The sequence below is a fragment of the Arabidopsis lyrata genome (assembly GCF_000004255.2).
Source record: "Arabidopsis lyrata subsp. lyrata unplaced genomic scaffold ARALYscaffold_1, whole genome shotgun sequence".
In the NCBI taxonomy this organism is placed as follows: domain Eukaryota; kingdom Viridiplantae; phylum Streptophyta; class Magnoliopsida; order Brassicales; family Brassicaceae; genus Arabidopsis; species Arabidopsis lyrata.
In genome coordinates, this window is record NW_003302555.1 from 7,327,190 (window position 1) to 7,349,030 (window position 21,841).

At 37.2% G+C, this 21,841-nt stretch overlaps 7 protein-coding genes across 16 annotated transcripts; 5 read left to right on the plus strand and 2 right to left on the minus strand.

Annotated features, from left to right (window-relative positions):
• Positions 1-24: 24 nt before the first annotated feature.
• Positions 25-1,387, plus strand: LOC9329015 (protein ELF4-LIKE 4). The gene is made up of 2 exons (XM_021011867.1): positions 25-260; positions 782-1,387. The coding sequence occupies exon 2, from the start codon at positions 828-830 to the stop codon at positions 1,170-1,172; it is 345 nt and encodes a 114-aa protein (XP_020867526.1). The 5' UTR covers positions 25-260; positions 782-827; the 3' UTR covers positions 1,173-1,387.
• A 177-nt stretch (positions 1,388-1,564) lies between these two features.
• Positions 1,565-5,527, plus strand: LOC9326289. Of its 7 annotated transcripts, none has more exons than XM_021011856.1 (10): positions 1,566-1,929; positions 2,036-2,109; positions 2,265-2,401; positions 2,548-2,734; positions 3,052-3,110; positions 3,234-4,103; positions 4,314-4,448; positions 4,712-4,987; positions 5,083-5,127; positions 5,229-5,527. In XM_021011856.1, the coding sequence occupies exons 3-10, from the start codon at positions 2,282-2,284 to the stop codon at positions 5,379-5,381; spliced, it is 1,845 nt and encodes a 614-aa protein (XP_020867515.1). In that variant the 5' UTR covers positions 1,566-1,929; positions 2,036-2,109; positions 2,265-2,281; the 3' UTR covers positions 5,382-5,527. The 7 variants fall into 7 exon arrangements, with proteins under 7 accessions (XP_020867516.1, XP_020867518.1, XP_020867519.1 ...); XM_021011858.1 differs by having other exon boundaries at positions 2,049-2,109; XM_021011857.1 differs by having other exon boundaries at positions 1,565-2,109; positions 2,237-2,401.
• A 192-nt stretch (positions 5,528-5,719) lies between these two features.
• LOC9326290 (developmentally-regulated G-protein 1) lies at positions 5,720-9,394 on the plus strand. Of its 2 annotated transcripts, none has more exons than XM_021011863.1 (12): positions 5,720-5,841; positions 6,282-6,377; positions 6,645-6,712; positions 7,045-7,121; positions 7,254-7,434; positions 7,588-7,644; positions 7,740-7,814; positions 7,970-8,089; positions 8,259-8,429; positions 8,602-8,715; positions 8,805-8,975; positions 9,091-9,394. In XM_021011863.1, exons 2-12 carry the CDS (start codon positions 6,308-6,310, stop codon positions 9,184-9,186), a joined length of 1,200 nt encoding a protein of 399 aa, XP_020867522.1. In that variant the 5' UTR covers positions 5,720-5,841; positions 6,282-6,307; the 3' UTR covers positions 9,187-9,394. The 2 variants fall into 2 exon arrangements, with proteins under 2 accessions (XP_020867522.1, XP_020867523.1); XM_021011864.1 differs by lacking the exon at positions 5,720-5,841 and adding an exon at positions 5,871-5,889.
• Positions 9,395-9,478: 84 nt separating this feature from the next.
• Positions 9,479-11,582, minus strand: LOC9326291 (protein IQ-DOMAIN 1). 2 transcript variants are annotated; one of them, XM_002892907.2, is made up of 5 exons: positions 11,161-11,582; positions 10,818-11,078; positions 10,490-10,684; positions 10,286-10,399; positions 9,479-10,206 (listed from the first exon to the last, which is right to left on the minus strand). In XM_002892907.2, exons 1-5 carry the CDS (start codon positions 11,221-11,223, stop codon positions 9,709-9,711), a joined length of 1,131 nt encoding a protein of 376 aa, XP_002892953.1. In that variant the 5' UTR covers positions 11,224-11,582; the 3' UTR covers positions 9,479-9,708. The 2 variants fall into 2 exon arrangements, with proteins under 2 accessions (XP_002892953.1, XP_020867524.1); XM_021011865.1 differs by having other exon boundaries at positions 10,818-11,075; positions 11,161-11,542.
• Positions 11,583-11,644: 62 nt separating this feature from the next.
• On the plus strand, positions 11,645-12,351 carry LOC9329016. Its single transcript, XM_002890183.2, has 2 exons — positions 11,645-11,773; positions 12,036-12,351. The coding sequence occupies exons 1-2, from the start codon at positions 11,743-11,745 to the stop codon at positions 12,242-12,244; spliced, it is 240 nt and encodes a 79-aa protein (XP_002890229.1). The 5' UTR covers positions 11,645-11,742; the 3' UTR covers positions 12,245-12,351.
• Positions 12,352-15,291: 2,940 nt separating this feature from the next.
• On the plus strand, positions 15,292-20,880 carry LOC9326292 (probable phospholipid-transporting ATPase 4). 2 transcript variants are annotated; one of them, XM_021012138.1, is made up of 11 exons: positions 15,292-15,728; positions 15,985-17,871; positions 17,956-18,066; positions 18,156-18,432; positions 18,518-18,606; positions 18,687-18,771; positions 18,862-19,071; positions 19,168-19,293; positions 19,403-19,501; positions 19,597-19,788; positions 19,873-20,880. In XM_021012138.1, exons 2-11 carry the CDS (start codon positions 16,097-16,099, stop codon positions 20,557-20,559), a joined length of 3,651 nt encoding a protein of 1,216 aa, XP_020867797.1. In that variant the 5' UTR covers positions 15,292-15,728; positions 15,985-16,096; the 3' UTR covers positions 20,560-20,880. The 2 variants fall into 2 exon arrangements, with proteins under 2 accessions (XP_020867797.1, XP_002890230.1); XM_002890184.2 differs by having other exon boundaries at positions 15,292-15,660.
• Positions 20,842-21,712, minus strand: LOC9326293. The gene is made up of 2 exons (XM_021012139.1): positions 21,324-21,712; positions 20,842-21,178 (listed from the first exon to the last, which is right to left on the minus strand). The coding sequence occupies exons 1-2, from the start codon at positions 21,513-21,515 to the stop codon at positions 21,017-21,019; spliced, it is 354 nt and encodes a 117-aa protein (XP_020867798.1). The 5' UTR covers positions 21,516-21,712; the 3' UTR covers positions 20,842-21,016.
• Positions 21,713-21,841: the final 129 nt, after the last annotated feature.

The window sequence follows — 21,841 nt, forward strand, 5'->3', positions numbered from 1 at the left end:
TGCAAAAAGCGAGATTCAGAGTAAGTACAGGAAAAAATATATTTTTAAAAAATGGAAAAACATTAGGTTGGCTCAAATATCTCTGTCTCAAAAGACAAGTAGATTCCTTTTTATTTTATTTTTACAGTAACCAGTAATTGTTATCATACCCTATAAATTATCGGTGAAAAAGAAGGATTCTTTGTTTGTTTCCCGAGAAAATAATCTCGATTTCCATCTCCTATCTGTCATCGGAGCTTTTTTTCTTTCTACTTCACAAGGTAAGGAAACTGGATCGGAACTCTTTTGAATTCTGGGCTGTATATTTAATGTTGTGTTTGCTTAGGGTTTATGGATTATGCATTCACTTGGTTTCTGGGTCTTTTACATTGTTAAGGATTTCGAATCTTATCTGAATCTGTGTCTTCTTTTGTGATGTTTTAAAGCTATTTGTGGAACAGCTATTACTTCTTCCTTTATAGATCTCTTTCCCTCTTGGTTCATAAGACCAAAATCCCTTTTTTTTTTCTATACTTTATACGATTCATGACTTTTTCAGCTGAATCGTGTTGGGATATTGTCTGAATTTGAGGCTTTTAACTTTTAAGATTGGATTGTAACTGGAAATGTCTGTACTATTGGAATCTTATGTGAGATTAATGGATTAGAGCTCTGAAATCAAGATAGGATCAGGTCAACGTATGGAGAATAAATTGTGTTACTGCAACTATTCTTAGTCAACGTTTTCTGTTAAATTGAACTCCTTTCTTGGTTTTGTTTTGACATGATTGTATTGAAACAGGAATAAAAGATCAGTCAAGAGTTTGATCTTGGTTGAAAAACCGAGAATGGAAGGAGATGTGTTGTCAGGATTTGGAGACAGACACAATATGGATGGGAAATTGTTGCAGAGTTTCCAGAAGAGCTTTGTGGATGTTCAAGACATTTTGGACCAAAACCGATTATTGATCAACGAGATCAATCAGAACCATGAATCGAAACAACCCGATAACTTGGGTCGAAACGTGGGTTTGATCAAAGAGCTCAACAACAATATCAGAAGAGTAGCTAGCCTTTACGGTGATCTCTCTCATTCTTTTGCAAGATCAGTGGATGCTTCATCAGAAGGTGAATCTAGTGGAACTTTGAAATCTGATGGGAAAGCTAACCAGAAGAGATTTAGATCCGGTTAGTATTGTAACCAAGACCATCAAAGTTTATTATCATAGATTCATATTCAGAGCTAATTGATTGAGGAAGGAGAGTTTTACAAATGTAATATCTCTGTTGAAATGAAAGTTGATTTTCAGATTAAGAGAGTCTTTACTTATCTGTTGGTTTACAAATTGAATAAACTTGTTGTAAAGTTTACACATTTCGGTTAATGATTCTTCTTCTGTTTTTAATTCTCCCTTCTGGTCTCTCCATTGTGCACGTTGGTTGTTGTGTAGCCTGAGTGATTTTTCATGCGAGTTTTACATGAGTGCAGTATTTTGAACTCTAAGACTAAGACGACACGGTTTGTTCAAAAAAAAAAAAAAAAAAAAAAAAAGACTAAGACGACACGTATTCGAATCCTGAAGTGTAAGACGGCACGCAGTTATGGTGCACGAGAGTCGGGACGGAACGGAGTTGGCTCTTTTTCGGCAGATATTTCGCGATTCGCTGACGTGGCAACATCTACGAGCTTCCCGCAAAACTATACGGATCCCAATTGGCACTCTCAAATCGAGTGTATAAAAAGCTTTATATCCGGACCTGATTAGTGAAAAAAAAAGCCGAAAGCGAGCCAAAACAAAAAAAATTAAAGCAGAACAAAAAAGTTTCTAAATTTCCAAGCTTTTTGCTTAGTCAAGAAGCCTCTCCTCCGAGAACTCTCGCCGATGAAACAACGAGCTCACTGGAAAGTCTAAAACTTTTGGCTTCCCCGTTCGCGTTCTACTTTCTCTGGTAACTCTCGTGTACTTGTTACTGGGTTTTCTGCTTTTCTCGTGACTTTTCATATTTCTACCCTGAAAATTCAGTGTTGGGTTTGTTTGATTCACTGTGTTGCGAGTTAAACTGAGTAGAATCTACCAAAACTTGATTTTGAGGACTGCGACACGCAAATTCCATTGAATTTGATAAAAGGTAGCTTAAATTTGAAAGCTTTTTGCATTCTGAAGATGTACTAGTGTTTTTCTCTCTTTAAAAGGGTAAAACCAGAATTTTGAGTATCAGTTTTGCTTATACGGCTTATGCCTTTTTGTGATTTCAGTTTGTACCCTTGAATTTGCATTTGGTAGGTTAGACTTCAGGAGCAATGTTTGGAAATGTGGAAGGCTATGGAGATATGTTTCAAGACAGTATTTTTCAGACAAGAAGCGGTTCACTTTCTTCAACAAATCAAATTGGAAACCGTGTTGCGTACAAGCTTGTGCGGGTATGTTCATAAATGTGTATCTCTGATTTATAGAACAGGGAAACATGGTGTTTTTTCTATTCCGAGATTTGAGAATTCTGACTACTGCGGTTACAAGTTGTAGCCTTTCAGTATCTTATTTGAGATTGGTTATGTGAATGCATTAGGTTGCAGGAGATGGGACTCTAGTTCCTGCAACTGATGAAGAAATGTTGAAGGTCAAGGATTTGCTTGAGAACAACGAGCATGTTAACGAGCCTGATATGCCTGTTTTACCAGAGCCTATACAAACTGAGAAGTACATTCCCGATGAAGGTTCACCTTCTCAGTTTCTGCAGCTAGAAAACTTTGAAGGTTTGGTCCTAATACATGTTGAATCGCTCCTGTTAGAGCCCTTTTCGGTTTAATTTGTCTAATCTGCCTGAATTGTTAGAGGAAAACTAATTCTATACACGCAAAGACGGGTAGAATTTCCTTAGGACTGCACGAAAAGGGTATTTATTGGGTTACTTGCAATGTTGGAGGTCTGACCTGTGTTTTATGTGTAAATATGTGTTTGCGTCTGTAGCTTTCCCTATCTGATGTCTAGGACAGTCAGTTCTATTTAAGTATGCAAGCATTTGTGAATCTTCGCACTAAATTTTCTATTCTAACTCAGCTTTTGAATCCAGGCTTATTTCAGTCGGAAACTGCAGAAGCATATACAGAAAATATGAATTCTCGACATGAGGTTTGTTCACGTTTTTCAAAATCTAGAAACAGAACTTTCTAATATTGTTTCTCATGTATAACTATCTTGGATCAGACGGCTGTTTAATCCATCAATTTTACTCCACCTTTGAAACTTTTGCAGTCCAAAGAGGAATTGATGTATGGAACTCAGATGCTTTTTGCTCTTCCGGATACCAAATTTCAAATTTCTAATGAGCTGCCTGGGAATGTGGAGCAAGTCCAATCCGAAGTTTTGCTGTCGGAACCAATTATTTTTTCATCAAATCGATGCAGTATGAATCAATCTACGGATGACTTATATGCTACGGGTAGTCGTAACGAACCTAAAGAAGCTGCATTGTCAACTGCTGCCTCGAAACCTGAAGTTTCTAGAGTAGCAGGCGAGATATGCTTGGATAATCTTTCAATTAGAGCATTACAAGAAACATTCAGGGCCACGTTTGGTCGCGAAACTACTTGCAAGGACAATCGATGGCTCAAAAGGAGAATCACAATGGGACTGATTAATTCATGTGTAGTTCCAACAACTACCCTGACAATTAATGATAACAAACTGATTGGTGGAGATCAAGATGCAATTGATGCTTTTAGCAAGGATACATTAGATGAAGAAAGAGCTATTGAAAGCAAAGATACACCATCTAGTCCTGACTGCATAAAGGGGCATTTAGATGATTTTGGGCATACTTCTGTTGAAACTTTTGTGGACTATTATTCTGGAAACGAAGATTTTGATGGTGAACATAGGTCTGCAAAGAGAGTTAGGAAGCCTACAAGGAGATATATTGTAGAAACTTCAGAAACCGGTGAAAGACAACAAAGTGACGAGTCAATGATCCCATCAAAAGATCAGAGCTCTATTCAAGCCGTTTCTTCAGGAGGGGGAGTTGTTGTCACCAGGATGGTATCCCTAGCTGGTTCAAGAATTCAGGTTCCCTATGTTTCTCATGTAAGAAGAAGCCGTCCAAGAGAAAACATAATGGCTCTCGGGGTATGTCTTTGTTACTCATGCTCTTCAATATCTTTATTAACCCCATTCCTTTTCATATGAGCTATCAAAATCTTTTTACTTATCTGGCCCGTGCTAGATCTATGCGTATTGTTACACACTGGAAAAAGGGAATATAGAAGAATTCATTATATTGTGTTTGCTGCTGTCAAGGTAACTAAGGATAATGTTGTTTACCTGCACATTTTGTAGGAATTTCATTCCAAGTCATGGGAGGTGAAAGCTACTCCAGAAAAGGGTAACCTGAATCTAAGCCCATCTCAGTTGAACAATGATGTGAACCGAGTTCCAGCTGTCAACTCTGCGCCTAGACTCGTCCAGAAAGAAGTAAGACCTCTTTGGCATTTCTATATAACTACATCATTTCTATAATATTGGAGAGAATTTTGTCAATGTATTATATATTTTGTTGTGATTCTATCTATCCAACGAAGCCTTAAACTTTGAGGGAAATGGTCTCATTTGCTCTGAACTTTAGGGTTTTTAGTTGAGATGGCATGTAAAAAAGACTTTGAATAATCATCTACCAGTATATTTTGGATTTCTGGTACGAGACAGTTGCTCATTGCTTTATCTATTTTGGTTATCAGAGCGACAAGGACCATTTAAAACCAATTTTCACTGAGGTGGATCAAGACATGATGGAGCCAGAGCTCTTAGACTCATCTGGAGATAGCTCAGATGATAACTGCGTTGATGTACCAATCACGCAAAGTGAAATTAGAAGGAAGCTTCATCGAGCTTGGACTGTCTCTGAAGTTGAAAAACTAGTCGAAGGTGTGTCCAAATATGGAGTAGGGAAATGGTCTGATATCAAAAGGCTTTCATTTTCACCATACACACATCGTACCTCTGTGGATCTCAAGGTTGGTTCAACATAACTATTAAACTCTCTCATCTCAATATTCATAATCCTGGTTTGTTTGTTTTTTGGTTTAATCACAAGTGTCTCTTCTGATAGGACAAATGGCGAAATTTACAAAAAGCAAGTTCTTCAAACAGGATGGTTAGCACTTCCCACATGTTATATAACTTAAAAGCAAAATCAATTAACCAATAACTAACTTCGGTTTACGACTAAACTGGTGAATGGGTGTGTTTTTGCAGGGAGGAGGTCTGAAGAAACACGGTTCGATGGCCATTCCTAGTCACATTATGTTGCAGGTAAGAGAGCTTGCTCAGAAACAATCACCAATTTCACCTGTAGAAAGCAAGGCTAGAGTGGTGAAGAGATCAAGATCAAGAAACGGTTTCTTGTAGCGTTTCTTTTTCTCGTATAAATTTACTGCCGTGGATGTGAGACTTTTGTAGTTTTTAAGGTAGCTTTTGTGATTTAAACAGAATCACTAACTCACTGGTGTTTGGAATTCTCAATTGATGGTATGAAGTATGAACGCTTCTCTCTATATTACCGAATCAAACCAAACCAAACCAGATTATCAAATTCCACAACAAGACGTATGACTAAAAAATTTACTAAACCAGCATTTCACTTTTCACATCAATAAAACGCAACGTTTCACACCACGTATTAAACGCAGCGTTTCATAAGAACAAGATAATAAGCATCGAAATGGAAAAAGGCCTTTTGGGCTCTAAGATGAAGTAAATTGGCCCATAATCATTTTGTGCTGCGCCCTATAGCAAGCGTGCTCTCTCTCCCCTCTCCATCTCTCTCTCTCTCTCTCTTCGCCGGAGATCGCCTTCACCAATCCCCACTGTGAGTCGCACATCAAATTTTCCAACTTGTTCATGCAAAGACTTTGATGTATTGTAAAATCGCTTATCTTCATATGTTTCCTGCATTTCGAGCTCGTTTACTGGAATTCATTGTGGGAATTGATGTCCCAACATACGTTTTTTGTTCGATTAGACTTAAAGAGCTCAGCTTTCGCCTTTTAATGAAAATCTGTTTACTGGGTGGATATGGTTTGATAGATAAGCTAATTTAAGCAGAATAATTTATCCAAATGCTTTATATGCTTATGGATATTCTTTGGGTTTGATTTAGCTCTTTAGTTACCATTCTCAAGTTTTTTGTTTGAGTTATTGTTTAAATGTTTGTTATTATCATAATCTATGAACTCTCTGATTGTCGTTACGTTTCTGATTCTGAGTCTATTGATAAGTAACAATCTTTGTCCTTTACTCTATCCACAGATAGTAGCAAGAACAAGTGAAGCACAATGGGGATCATCGAAAGGATTAAGGAAATCGAGGCTGAGATGGCTCGGACTCAGAAGAATAAAGCTACAGGTTCTCTTTTCACATATAGAACCTGCAGTTATAGGCATGGGACTTATCACTTTCATATTGTTCATCCTCAGACGAAATTAGATAACAAACGTTATGCCTGTATATTAACTAACAATCTAAGTAGAATACATTATAGATACTTAAGCCGATTTTCGAAATAACCACTTTGACAAGTTTCTGTCGCTGCTTCTGTTCCCCTTCTTCTGATCTAACATTTGCTAAATGAAATAGAATAATTTTCAGCTAATTGTTCTGTTTGATGAACAGAATATCATCTTGGTCAGCTCAAGGCAAAGATTGCAAAGCTCAGGACTCAACTGTTGGAACCTCCAAAAGTAACCTCTTTATAAAATACTAAACCATTAACCTATGCGCTTATATTTCTAATTATAACTGAATGATTCTTGAAGCTTGTTTGTTCCCTTTCTTAGTTGGGTTATCGTTATAGTTTTCCTTGCTGTTGCTGTCTCTTTACTACTGAAATAGACCATGAGTAACTGATTTATTCCTCACCTTAGCTTATCTAATTTAGGGCTATAATCTACTGTAGAATTTCCTGCTATGTGACCAAGTTTACAAATGTATGCTGCTTGTACCTCAAGTAGATATTCAAATCTTTTTCATTACTGCTTTCAGTTTGTAATTGTCTTCCGAATTCCTTTAACAGGGTGCTAGTGGAGGCGGGGAAGGTTTTGAAGTTACCAAGTATGGTCATGGACGTGTTGCACTTATAGGATTTCCAAGGTAATGTCATAAATACTTATACTCACAAGGATCCATTTACAAATTATTTCTTGTTTTGTAAAATTATGTTGCTCCTTTAGAAATTGCTGACTTAAGTTTGGGGAAACTAATGGAAGTGATTGTACTTTGCAGTGTCGGAAAGTCCACGCTTTTGACTATGTTAACTGGAACACATTCTGAAGCAGCCTCATATGAATTTACAACACTTACATGCATCCCTGGCGTAATTCACTACAATGACACAAAGATTCAGCTTCTCGATCTTCCTGGGATTATTGAAGGTGCTTCGGAAGGAAAGGGGCGAGGAAGGCAGGTTGAAATCCAATTGCATTATTTTCTTGTTGGTTATCTGATTTCTTTTTGGATGGTCAAGTTATAGATTTATGATTAATTCCCAAGTTTTTCGCCTATCATAAAAAGATAATCAAGATGATACGAACTTTGGTTATGACTGCTTATTTCTCAGGTTATTGCTGTTGCAAAGTCTTCCGACCTTGTATTGATGGTTCTTGATGCCTCAAAAGTGAGTTATGGTTTATCTGTCCTTGTGAATTGGTATATGGTTTTCATGCTGCATTCGTTTATTAATCTTATTATTTGCTCTTAAAAATTTGTTAGAGTGAAGGCCACAGACAAATACTGACTAAGGAACTTGAGGCAGTGGGCTTGCGGCTAAACAAAACTCCTCCGCAGGTAAAGCTTGTCTTGTCAACAGTGTCAAATTATAGATGTGTCATCTAATGCTCTGAAGTCTAAACGCCTTCTGTTTTACTTGATATGCTCCATTCAGAAATTTTGGTTTCTTGTGGAATTTGGTTATGTAATCTTTGCTTTGTTCTGTTCATCAGATATACTTTAAAAAGAAAAAGACTGGTGGAATCTCTTTCAACACTACAGCACCCTTGACTCACATTGATGAGAAGCTCTGTTATCAAATCCTGCATGAATATAAGATTCACAATGCTGAGGTACGTGGTTCCAACTTTATTCTTGCATCAGATCAGCCTCAGAAAAGCTTTTCCTTGCTGTTATTGTCTTGTCTGAGTGTTATCAGTAGAATTATTAGAATTTGCAGACATTTTGTGTATATTTAAAGCTTTCTTATGGTAGTTTCTACTCTGGTGGTGAGTTTTGCAGGTGCTATTTCGTGAGAATGCCACGGTGGATGACTTTATTGATGTCATTGAAGGCAACCGAAAATATATTAAGTGTGTATATGTCTACAACAAAATAGATGTTGTTGGAATTGATGATGTGGATAGACTATCCCGGCAGCCAAATTCCATTGTTATTAGCTGCAATCTTAAGGCAAGTTTTGTAACATTTCGAAAGAGTAGTCTTTTTAGACCTGCAAGGATGGAAAATGCTAAAACTCTAATTTGTTGCTGTTCTAGGTTTCCGCTGTCATTCTGAGTTTGATATTTGCCAAATATATTGGTATTTGCCAAATTTATTTATATTTTACTGCTGCTTGAAACAGCTTAACTTAGACAGACTACTTGCAAGGATGTGGGACGAAATGGGCCTTGTGAGAGTTTACTCGAAGCCGCAAGGCCAGCAACCAGATTTCGATGAGCCTTTTGTCCTCTCATCTGTAAGTGTATTCTTTCTCATTGCAAGATAACCCTTGAAACTCTTCCATATATATGATATATTCATCGTTGATTACGTGTGATTCATCAGGATCGAGGTGGCTGCACAGTGGAAGACTTCTGTAACCACGTCCACAGGACACTGGTGAAGGATATGAAGTATGCACTCGTTTGGGGCACAAGTACAAGGCACAATCCTCAGAATTGTGGTCTTTCTCAACATCTTGAAGACGAAGATGTTGTTCAGATCGTCAAGAAAAAGGTACATAAACGAAAATCTTTCCATTGACAAAGACTCTTGTTCAAATCTATAAATTTTGATCTATGTTCCTTGATGAGACTAGCTAAACTTATACTACTGATTCTGGAATCTTTAGGAGAGAGATGAAGGAGGAAGAGGCCGGTTCAAGTCACACTCAAACGCCCCTGCTAGAATTGCAGACCGAGAGAAGAAAGCTCCTCTGAAGCAATAAGCTTTTAGCTGATAAGTGATTTCCATACACCCATCTCCACCATCAATAGTCTTGGATGGTTTCACCTGAGTAAGATTTACTATGTTGTATCTGAATCCTTTTTGTTTTTTCTCTCACAATATAAGTTTTCAAACCATTTTTCTTTTTGAGAATACAAATGGAAGTATACGTTCCTAGTTATTTTTTTTCGTAAGCTATATTTTTGATATTTGTTCACAAGTCTGCCTCTAATTCTTGAAATATTCAAGTAGAAACAATAAAAAGCATCCATATGGAAGGTTTAACAAACAACTAGAAACAAGATCGACTCTGATTCCAAGTTATAGAGAAGTGGCCTAAGTAGCCAAATTACAATCTCAAATAACTCTCATCAATATTCTTATATGTAATCGGTACACAGAAGCTGTTTCTGTATCTATAGTTCGTGTATATGTTTCACAGGAACCGTTCCTGAAACAAGACAAAATATTAACCAACAGGCTGTTAAAAATGGCTGGACAAGAATCATCACGGCTCGCTCTTTTAACTTCTCTGGCTCTTGGCCCAGACATGTCTTCCAGTTACTATCCCCGGTGGGTATAGATCAGTACACTGGTCTGAACCAGCACTGCATCTTGCATCTCCGTTGCAAGATAATCCTGATTGTCTCTGCTTGGCTTGAGTAGATTGCGTCAGGCTCATATAGCTCGGCTTTCGATAGTATCCACCACCATCAAGAACACTGCTGGAGAATGCAACTGGTGATTGAGATGTCGATGATGTTGATGTCTCATCGTGTAAAGAATCATAACTCGTGCCAGACGAAACCGGAGGAAGAAGAAGAGGAGGTCTAGCAAGAACTCTAGTTGAAGAAAGATTGTTCTTCCTGACTTTTACAGTTTCATATTCAGATATTACACTGCTCTCGCTACTTTTCCTTGAAAATGTCCCAACATCTTCATACCAGTTCCAACCAGGACTGCTCTTGCGTGAACCATGATGCGTAATCGCTCTTCCGCTTGGACTTGGACACGTCCTCGACTGCCAAAAAAAACTCATCAGACTTTATTACAATCAGCGAAACACTTTGAATTTCTGTTCTGAAAACACATTGACCAACCTGATGTGTGAGCGCATAAACCATAGCTCTCTCTCTCTTAATAGCCCCTTCTTGCTTCATCTGTAACTTCGTTTTCACTTCTTTTATACTTCTGGGGCTACCACACCAACCCTTCTGTAAAAACATCAACCAAATTCACATATTTTGAAGTAATGTTCAATAGGCTTTACTCAAAACTCCAGCAAGTTTTCGATTTATATTTACCTCAGTCTGCTTTACAGGATCATTTAGCTCAATAGAGTCTGAAGGCGCTCTACGATGAGCTCTTACACGAGACTGAACACGAACGAGAGCTTGCATACACCTGAGTGTAACGGCAGCTTGTTTCCTAACTTGTCTTCCACGAAAAATTGCCTGAATTCTCACTACAGCCTTCAGAGCTCTAAACGCCTGTCTTGCCTGAAAAAGAAAAAGAAACACAGAGAAGATTCAGATGCTAGAAAAAAAGACAACACAATGAACAAGTGAGTAGAAATGATCAAATCACAACTAGAAGCTCATATAACTACAGATTAGTCAAGAATTCACATACAAGGAAAGCACGAAAAGCAGCCTGGATTCTTGTTGAAGCCCATTCTCGCTTAACCATCAAAAAATCCTTTGGAGGAGCTCGAATGAGAGCTGCCATGGCCGTAGTAAAAGTCTCGTCAGCCGAGAAAGACGGTGGCTCTGAGCCAAACGAAGAAGCTGCATAGCTTCCTCGGCTCTTGAAAGAAGAAGATGTGAAGCTCTCTGATGAGATCCTCCAAAGCTTCCATTTCTTCTTGCTGCTCTTCTCACTTAACTTCTCCTGCTGCACAATTAACAGAGAGTGAGAGAGATCAATGTTTGGTATAGTAAGAAGAAACCACAAAGATTGAGGCTTTTTAGATTACCTGATCATTTACTGGTTTTCTGTGAGATATTAGTGATCTAATCCAATTTCCTGACCCACCCATCTTCTCAAATCGAAACCCTACAAAAGATCACAACTTCAGAAGCTATTGATTCAAAAATTCGAAGCTTTAGAGCTGCAATGTGGGAAAAGCAGAAAGATTGTTTCTGGGAATTTGCTTGTGTTGATTGAGATTGATGTTGACAAAAGTTTGCAGTGTTAAAAAGGAAGAAGAAGAGAGAGAACTTTTGAATTTTGAAATTTTGGGGGTACGAAAGCAATTTCTTAAAATAACGGCAAAACTTTAGGTTTTCTCTCCCCTTTAATAATAATAATTTGTTTCTGAATTTTCTTAAAACCCCTCTAGTTTTCTATTCTGAGTTTTAACCCCATAAATTATTAGATGAGGAGAAACTCAATCCATTTTAGTGTCGGGTCGGGTTTCCGCATTAACCGAGTCGGTTCGATCTACTCGTTAATCTGGTATTAGATCGGACGGTTCACATTATTTCATCTCGAAACCCAACAACAAATTCGTCTAGCTAGAGATTTGAAGAACACAAACACAACAACAAGATCATCCATGGCGGAACCAAAACAAAGCTCTCTTTCTGGTAACACCGAATCTTTGATGTTATCAATTTCACGGATTTATAGTTTCTTTTGTTGTTTCATCGCTTATTAATTTGTCTAATTCCCCCTATAAATTCTTCTATTCGTTTTTATCGAATTTAGGGTTTCTATATGTGATCGAATCACGGAACGTTTGGGTTATTTAGGTTTCTGTAAAAGATGATTGATTTGGCCGAAAAGACGAATCTTTTTATTAATCTCATTGATCGTTTCTGTTTCTGGGTTTTGGGTTTTTTTTTTCAGAGTCAGAGGTGAAGACAAATGTGATTGGAAGCAGAAAAGAAGACAAGGAATCGATGTTTCATGGGAAAGAGACTCATGGAAGAAGTGAAGACATTGATGAGAAGACAAGAGTTGATGATGTTAAAGGACCTGGTGTTCTCGGACGTATGAAGGAAGAAATGGAAGCCATTGTTGACGCTGTTACTCCTACGAAAAGTTCTGACAAGTGAAGAAATGATTGGTTTCGCTTCTTGTTCTTAAGATCCGGACTATATACTTCTGTTGTAAGAACTGTAACCACGCCCCTTTGCTTAATAAAGACCCGAGCTTTTAGATTCTTGACTCAGCACCAGAATGAAGAGTATAGATTCCTTATGGATAATTTGTGATCTACCAAAGTTTGAGTTTTACCATCTTCAAGCTAATTCTGAATGAAAAGGTTAGAGATTCCTAATGAAAATCGTATGGATTCAACCAAAGAACTAGGTGAAGGGTAAGTCCTTTCCTTTGTCTTGAAGCTTATCATTTCACATTCTCTATTCTCCATTTGGATGAAGGATCTGGATACTTTAATTAGTGAGCAATAGACTATCCTTAATTATACTATTCATGAAAGTGATCACTTTCTGCTGGGGTCTAGAGAGTTAATTCATTTGTTGTCCTGATTCTTGAATCTTGGATTCGGATTATTCGAGAACAACAGATTTTTATGTGCGTTTTGATGTAATTTTCATACTAGAAGTTACGGGTTTTGAGAATGTGCACTATGCTTTGATTCTTAAAGGTATGGAGTTAAAATATTGATTTTTTTTTTTTTTGTGCAAAGAGTTAAAATATTGATATGACCAAAAACAAACAAATGGAGTGTAAAATATTGACTTGTTATACAAGTATCGCGCAACAAGTAAATACATATAAATTGTAGTTTTCTACTTCAATCGTTGTGGGAGGAAAGTGTCCAGTAATAGCAAACGACTACGTACGGTACAGTCACCATTTCGTGGAAAATGATGATAAAAAAAAATGAAAAATATTTAAATTTAAAATGAACATATACAATAGCCACTAGTATATAGTATATATCAACCAAAGAAACAGTTTAATAAATGAAATTTAATAACTCTTTGAATCTTCATCATCAATATGGGTGTCCCTTTGTTTTGTCACATTATGATTACAGTGCGACATACCCATATGAAACTGAAATGCATACTATAAACGTATTCAATTAAAAAAATATCCAACTGCATGTTGAAACAAACAAAAAAAATTGCCTTAAATGGATAATAGTTATGGGACGCCACTATGTGAGTACTCTTCTCTCACGTTTTTTTATATGTGGCCCGTTCGATTTCTTAACGACCCTAAATGCATTTCTGTGGAAAAGTCAAACAAATTAATAAACGGCCAATGCTAGTAGATATTTAGGTGAAATAGCAATTGTCTCTAATTACATTATAAGGTTTTGTCTCAACTCCGAATCATGTGCATCTTATCTTATCTACTCAAATCTAAAAATATCTCGGCTTTAAGAGGACACTATTATTACCTCCTCTATAATTACACTGTTTTCCATGTTTCATCTAATCAATATAACAACCTTTGTTATTTTCTCGTTTTTAATGTAATAATTTTGGAATGAATAATGATATCATAAACAGAAACCAACGTAACTACGGGATAATCCCTCTGTTTCATAATAAGTGTCGTTTAAGGTTTTTGCACACATATTAAAAAAACAATTAAATTTTCTATTTTACCCGTTATCTATATATTTTATTATTTTTTTATTGGTCAATACATTAAATTAGTAAAGACAAAACTGGAAATTTTACCAAACATCTGCATTGAAAACACAAAACGACACTTATTTTAAAACAAAATTCAAAGGCTAAAACGACTATTAATATGAAACGGAGGGAGTATAGTTTAAAATGCTTTGATTTTATAAAACCAGTGTTTTTATTTGTAATTTTTACTCCCAGAATTCTCCAAATAACCTAGAATCATTTTGAAAATGTAAAATAATGAAGGGATATTATATAAAAACAAAAAGGGTCGAAGAGAATTAGTAAAATAGTGGAAAGTAGGTCAATGTGGTGCACGGGAAAAGAAAGTTCACAATGCTAGTGATGGGCGAAAAACTCGATAAAGGTTCATGGAATCATGGTGGTGAGATCCCATGTGATTATCCTTCCAGCCTAAGTTTACTTATAGTATGCATTTCTTACTCATAATTGATCATTTAATTCACTTTTACATTTGAAAGTATATACATAAAATCCATATACTAAAGTATAAACAACAACAAAAAAGACGTTTGGATGAGGATTACTGATTTATATATTGAGCCATGCTTGATTTGGCAAGTGGCAGTCTTTTTTACTGTTTTCTTCATACAATTTGTCCATATATTAGTCGTTTGGATGCAACACCATGCAATGTCATGTCTCCATCTACCATCATACTTTCATATCATTCCATTTTGAAAATATATAAATTGGGAGCAGGAAAAAAAAAAAAGTAGACAATAAAAATAGAGTGTAATATGCAAGTGCGGAATAAACATGTGACCAATAAACGAAACATACATGTTAAAAAGATTACAAAAACGGTGCGGATTGGTTCAATCCACTTCCCCGCGATCTCGCTTCGTAAAAAGAAAAGGAGTTTCTGACACGTCATCATCATCTCCCAATGCTAAAAAATGGCTAAAATACATGATTCTAAAAGCAACACTTTTTTCTTTAGGGGGAAAATGGTAATTATTAATCTTATAAATTCCAAAATACAAAAATGTACCTAATAAATACAAAGACTTTTAAAACTAATTGAAAATGTCAATAATAAAGAGATGTCGGCATTAACTGACTGATTTAAAATAATACATCATATTTTTTTTTTAACTTACACAAAATTGAGTGGAACAAGTATTTTTATTTGTTTGTTAGACCAATCAAAGAGAGTGATCCCAATTGATTGAATGGGAAAAATATGACCAGTGCATTACATTATATAATCCTACAACTATTTTAGTATTTATTTTTTTCTATAAAATATTTGTATTCAAAGAATCAGTCCATATTTATCATTTATCTGCAAATAGTAGTAATATTTTTTGCAGCTAAATTACAATTTGGTGATCATTATTAACTTTTTAAAATTCAGTGGTGGCTTTATTTTTGGAAGATTTTAGTGATAGTGTTTCTACAAAATAAATAAAAAAAAAAGTAAAAAAATATTTCTTAAAATGTTAGTAGTAAATTTGACGTCATAGTCGAAGAGAGAGAGAGAGAAGAAGAAGAAGACGAAGAAGTCGGAGAAGAAGCATCACCGAAAGATCGATCATTGGTACTGATTCAAAATTTCTCAGTCTTATAAGCAATAAGCAAACAAAGAAGTCGAATTCAAAAAGACAAATCAAATCTGTGTCTTTTCTCTAAAACCCTGTGTTGCTTGCTACTACGTCTCTGGAGAAAGTCAAATTATCTGAGAAAAAGAGAGAGAGAGAGAGAGAGAGAGAGAGAGAGGGAAAGTTTCTTCATTTTGGTTGCGTCTTGATCTCCCATTGTCATCATCAAAGTTCTCAGCTCATAATCAGCTTCTCGCTGAAATGAGTTTATGTTAGTTCGTCCAGAAACCAGCGGTAATTTCCTGGTGTCTATCCAGATTTGGCTGTTTTCTCCGTCCAAGATCTCCATTTCTTGAGTCAAAGTTGTTGTTACTTGGTTTGAAGATCTTGGACTAGCTTTTGCAAATGCGTTTGAATTTAAAGTTTCATTTTTTAAAAAAGTTCCGAGTTAATTGGTCCGCTAAATCTGATTCGAGATTACTGACTTGTCTACACTTTTTTCTCTTTCAAAAGTATGATTTGTTTTCCATAATTATATATATTTTTCGTTCATAAAGATCGAATCTTTATATGTTAAGGAAAAATCTAATTGTGTTTTATATTTGATCTTCTGTACAGACCAGCATTTACTGGGGATATGAGACATTGAGCACATTTGAGAATCTTGATGAAGAAGAAGAGTTCTTGATAAAGATTCTGTATTTTTTCTTGAGCTCAAGTTCTCGAGGGAATGGCACGAGGTAGAATAAGGTCAAAGCTGAGACTGAGCCATATTTACACATTTGGATGTCTTAAGCCAAGTGCAGATGAAGGTCAAGATCCTCACCCTATCCAAGGTCCAGGATTTAGCAGGACTGTGTACTGTAATCAGCCTCATATGCACAAGAAGAAGCCTTTCCGATACCGTTCTAACTATGTTTCTACCACCAGGTACAATATGATCACCTTCTTTCCCAAGTGCCTCTACGAACAGTTTCACCGTGCTGCCAATTTCTACTTCTTGGTAGCTGCCATTCTCTCGGTGTTCCCTCTTTCCCCCTTCAACAAATGGAGCATGATTGCTCCACTGGTGTTTGTTGTTGGGCTCAGTATGTTAAAGGAGGCTCTTGAAGATTGGAGTAGGTTTATGCAAGATGTGAAGATCAATGCGCGCAAAGTTTATGTTCATAAAAGCGATGGCGAGTTTCGTCGCAGAAAGTGGAAGAAGATTAATGTTGGGGATGTTGTCAAAGTTGAGAAGGACGGGTTTTTCCCTGCTGATTTGCTCTTGTTGTCGTCCAGTTATGAGGATGGGATTTGTTATGTAGAGACTATGAATTTAGATGGCGAGACGAACTTGAAAGTGAAAAGGTCCTTGGAAGTAACATTATCGCTGGATGACTACGAATCTTTCAAGGATTTCACGGGGACTATAAGGTGCGAAGATCCAAACCCGAGTCTTTACACATTTGTTGGCAATCTTGAATATGAGCGGCAGATATTTCCACTGGATCCAAGTCAGATTCTGTTAAGAGATTCAAAGCTTAGGAATACACCTTATGTTTATGGAGTGGTGGTATTCACAGGGCATGATACTAAGGTGATGCAGAACTCAACAAAATCGCCTTCGAAAAGGAGCAGAATCGAAAAGACAATGGACTATATCATCTACACGCTTCTCGTCCTACTTATTTTGATCTCTTGCATAAGTTCATCGGGATTTGCTTGGGAGACAAAGTTTCACATGCCGAAATGGTGGTACTTGAGACCTGAGGAGCCTGAGAACTTAACCAATCCAAGTAATCCTGTTTATGCTGGAGTTGTCCATCTGATCACTGCCCTCTTGCTGTACGGATATTTGATACCGATCTCTCTTTATGTCTCCATTGAGGTTGTGAAAGTGTTGCAAGCATCTTTCATCAATAAAGATTTACACATGTATGATAGTGAGAGTGGGGTTCCAGCACACGCACGCACATCGAATCTAAACGAAGAGCTAGGACAAGTGGATACTATACTCTCTGATAAAACGGGAACTCTGACTTGTAATCAGATGGATTTTCTGAAATGCTCAATTGCTGGCACTTCTTATGGAGTACGTTCCAGTGAAGTCGAAGTTGCTGCTGCACAGCAAATGGCTGTTGATCTTGATGAGCACGGAGAAGTATTCAGTAGGACAAGTACTCCAAGGGCTCAGGCTCAAGAAATTGAGGTAGAAAGTAGCATTAATCCTAGAATTCCTATAAAGGGGTTTGGTTTCGAGGATATCCGGCTAATGGATGGGAATTGGTTGAGAGAGCCACATACAAATGACATTTTGCTGTTCTTTCGCATATTAGCTATTTGTCACACAGCTATTCCCGAGCTTAACGAGGAGACTGGCAAGTACACTTATGAAGCAGAGTCACCAGACGAAGCTTCTTTTCTTACTGCTGCTAGTGAGTTTGGTTTTGTGTTCTTTAAGAGAACCCAATCAAGCGTGTATGTTCATGAAAGGTTATCTTCTTCAGGACAAATGATTGAAAGGTGAGACTTCTTAGAGATCTATTCTTAATTCTTTGATTATTTGTTTTAAATACACATCCTGAAGGTGTACCAGAAACAATGCAGGGAGTATAAAGTTCTGAATTTGTTGGACTTCACTAGCAAACGAAAGCGAATGTCTGTAGTTATACGAGACGAGGAAGGGCAAATTCTTCTGCTATGCAAAGGAGCTGACAGGTTAGAAGAAAAGCTAGAAAGAGATAATCCATTTGATTTTCAACCTTCATGTATATTTGAAGCAGTTTCTTGTTAAAAAAATTTTGCAGTATCATTTTTGAGCGACTGGCTAAAAATGGGAAAGCATACTTGGGACCTACCACTAAGCATTTAAATGAATATGGAGAAGCAGGACTCCGTACCCTAGCACTTTCATACAGAAAGCTTGACGAGGAAGAATATTCAGCTTGGAACGCTGAGTTTCACAAGGCCAAAACTTCTATAGGTTCTGATAGAGATGAGTTGCTTGAGAGGATATCGGATATGATCGAAAAAGACCTTATTCTTGTAGGTGCAACTGCTGTGGAGGACAAACTCCAGAAAGGGGTATATATATCAGACAAGACACCTTAGTTTCCATCTCCTCCATTTTGGTTTTGTGAAATTGAGTTTTGTTTTTCATTTGACTTAGGTGCCCCAATGCATTGATAAACTTGCCCAAGCTGGCCTCAAATTATGGGTTTTAACTGGGGATAAGATGGAAACAGCAATTAACATCGGGTTAGAACGACTACAATACCTTGAAGCAGATTTATTTTTGAAGTTCTTTGACCAACTGACCTTTTTGTTTTGAACTGCAGATATTCGTGTAGTTTACTTCGGCAGGGCATGAAACAGATATGCATAACTGTGGTGAACTCAGAAGGAGGATCTCAAGATGCAAAAGTAATATGGAGCTAAAATCATTTCCCTTTCTTAATCACAAAGGACCTACAATTTGAAGTTTCAAATTGATATATCTGTTGATGTAATCAGGCTGTGAAGGACAATATTTTGAATCAAATCACAAAAGCTGTGCAAATGGTGAAGCTGGAGAAAGATCCACACGCTGCATTTGCTTTGATCATTGATGGGAAAACCCTAACGTATGCATTGGAGGATGAGATGAAGTACCAGTTTCTTGCTTTGGCGGTCGATTGTGCGTCAGTCATTTGCTGTCGTGTGTCTCCAAAGCAGAAAGCTTTGGTATTTCCCCCCTTCCATTATGCCCATGTATATGAACACGTTGGCATCATGAGTTTCCTTTTATTTATGTCTGTTTAAAAAATTCTCCCAAACCAGGTAACAAGGTTAGTTAAAGAGGGAACCGGGAAAATCACATTGGCAATAGGTGATGGTGCGAATGATGTTGGAATGATTCAAGAAGCTGACATTGGTGTTGGAATTAGTGGGGTTGAAGGAATGCAGGTTAGTATGGTCTCTCTAGAATGTATTTTTAGTGTTCCCAACTTGTAGCAAATGTACAATGATTAATCCTATCCTGGCTTTTCTTTTGCTGATTATTATACTTTTGCAGGCTGTTATGGCAAGTGATTTTTCTATTGCCCAGTTCCGTTTTCTTGAAAGATTGCTCGTCGTTCATGGACACTGGTGCTACAAAAGAATAGCTCAAATGGTAGATGTGTTTACAAGATGCCTTCTAATTCCAATGCATCCTATTTTACTCTTTTCCACGTTTTTGGTTTCTAACATATATTGTTCTGCATCCAGATCTGCTATTTCTTTTACAAGAACATAGCATTTGGTCTCACTCTCTTCTATTTTGAGGCTTTCACCGGGTTTTCTGGGCAATCAGTATATAATGACTACTACCTATTACTCTTCAACGTCGTCCTTACTTCATTGCCTGTGATTGCCCTTGGAGTCTTTGAACAAGATGTTTCCTCTGAGATCTGTTTACAGGTAAAGCTGCTGTGAGAATTCAAACTTAAAAACTTCAATGAATTTCTCACTCGCCACCAAATAACTCTTTCTTTTGTTCTGCAGTTTCCTGCGTTGTACCAACAAGGGACGAAAAATCTCTTCTTTGACTGGTATAGAATACTTGGGTGGATGGGAAATGGTGTGTACTCCTCCCTTGTAATATTCTTCCTCAACATTGGAATCATTTATGAGCAATCTTTCAGAGTCAGTGGCCAAACTGCTGACATGGATGCTGTTGGTACTACCATGTTTACCTGCATTATTTGGGCTGTGAATGTGCAAATCGCTTTGACGGTGAGTCACTTCACTTGGATCCAACACGTCTTGATCTGGGGAAGCATTGGTTTATGGTATCTGTTTGTTGCGCTCTACGGGATGATGCCTCCAAGTCTTTCAGGCAACATCTATAAAATTCTGGTTGAGATACTTGCTCCTGCACCCATATATTGGATGGCCACATTTTTGGTCACAGTGACTACAGTCCTCCCTTACTTTGCCCACATATCTTTCCAAAGATGCTTAAATCCGTTGGATCATCACATCATTCAAGAGATAAAATACTACAAGAGAGATGTGGAGGATAGAAGAATGTGGACACGGGAGCGTACAAAAGCACGGGAGAAGACAAAGATTGGATTCACAGCTAGAGTTGATGCGAAAATCAGACACCTACGGTCAAAGCTCAACAAGAAACAGTCAAATATGTCACAATTGTCAGCTCAAGATACAATGTCCCCAAGATCAGTATAGCTTCTGGGGCTTCCTCAGTATCAGGTTCGTGGATGGGGGTAGGCTGTGGATTTTGATTTCAGGTCTAGATGCTGTTGTGTGTGTATGAGAACATGGAAGAAAGTAAAAAAATAGTGTGAGCTGGTGAAAGTAGCTGACTGACGTTTGGGGTTCTTTTTGTTGTATCAGAAACAGAACTATACAAAGATTTTTGTGTATACTTAGGACAGATTGCAACACCAAAAAATGTATCCTCCTTTTGTACATCTGTCGAAAAGTTGTTTGTGACAGACAAAACATAATTTTTCTCATGGTTGTTGATTTAGAGAATGTTTGATACAAGAAAACATATTTGATCTTCTGGATTTATATTGTGATTCATACAACAACTAGTTGTTGAAGAAATCCAACAAAAAAAAAAAAAAAAAACAAACTTGCAAACTAGAAGTGCAAAAGCTTGACGATGGAGACAGAAGAATTACTTGTTGGATCGAGCGGTGTTTGTTTTTTTAGAAGATTCTACTCCAGTTTTGCGACCCTCGAGTAACTTCATGGTCTCACCGATCCCTACCCTGTCTTCACCAGACAACATTTTCGTAAGCTTCTCCTCTGTGAAATCACCCTTCTTCGTCAATCGACCCTAGAGAAACACAACAAGTCAAATTCATTACTCTTTAAGAGGAATTTCATCGAACAGGTGGTGGACTGTTTCAAAAAAGCCAAAATTCTTTATTCCGATTAACGATCTTAGAAATCAAAACATAGATTGGGGTGATTTATCTTACCTGGGCAAGTCTGATGTACTTGGAGATCAATAAATCGGATTCCGAGCGACGAATCTTGGGAATACCCAGAAATGATCCTACACCGGAAGATGGAGACACCGGCGCCGAAGATGTGGCTGAGAACTGTTTCTGTTGGAACTTCCTCGCCGCCGCAGTCGCCGTTCTCAAAACCTTTCCCGCTTTGATCGCCATTGACAAACACGACTATGCACTCTCTCTCTCTCTCTCTCTCTCTCCTTGGTAAAACCACCCTACCACTCCTTTTTTTTTTCGGATCAATTTTAACCCCGTAACTTTAATCTGTACCAATTTTTACCCATACTATAAAATCTGAATTTCATAATAACGCAGATAAACGAAAAGAAGATTTTGCTTTGTCTATTAAGATATATAATAATGTAATGAAAATTCTAATATATTCACATAATTGATTTGCCACCTTTGGTTTATTGAACTTCTTGGGGATGGCAAAACTCAAGTATCAGCAAATATACTCAAGTAAAGTATCGAAAGGTCAG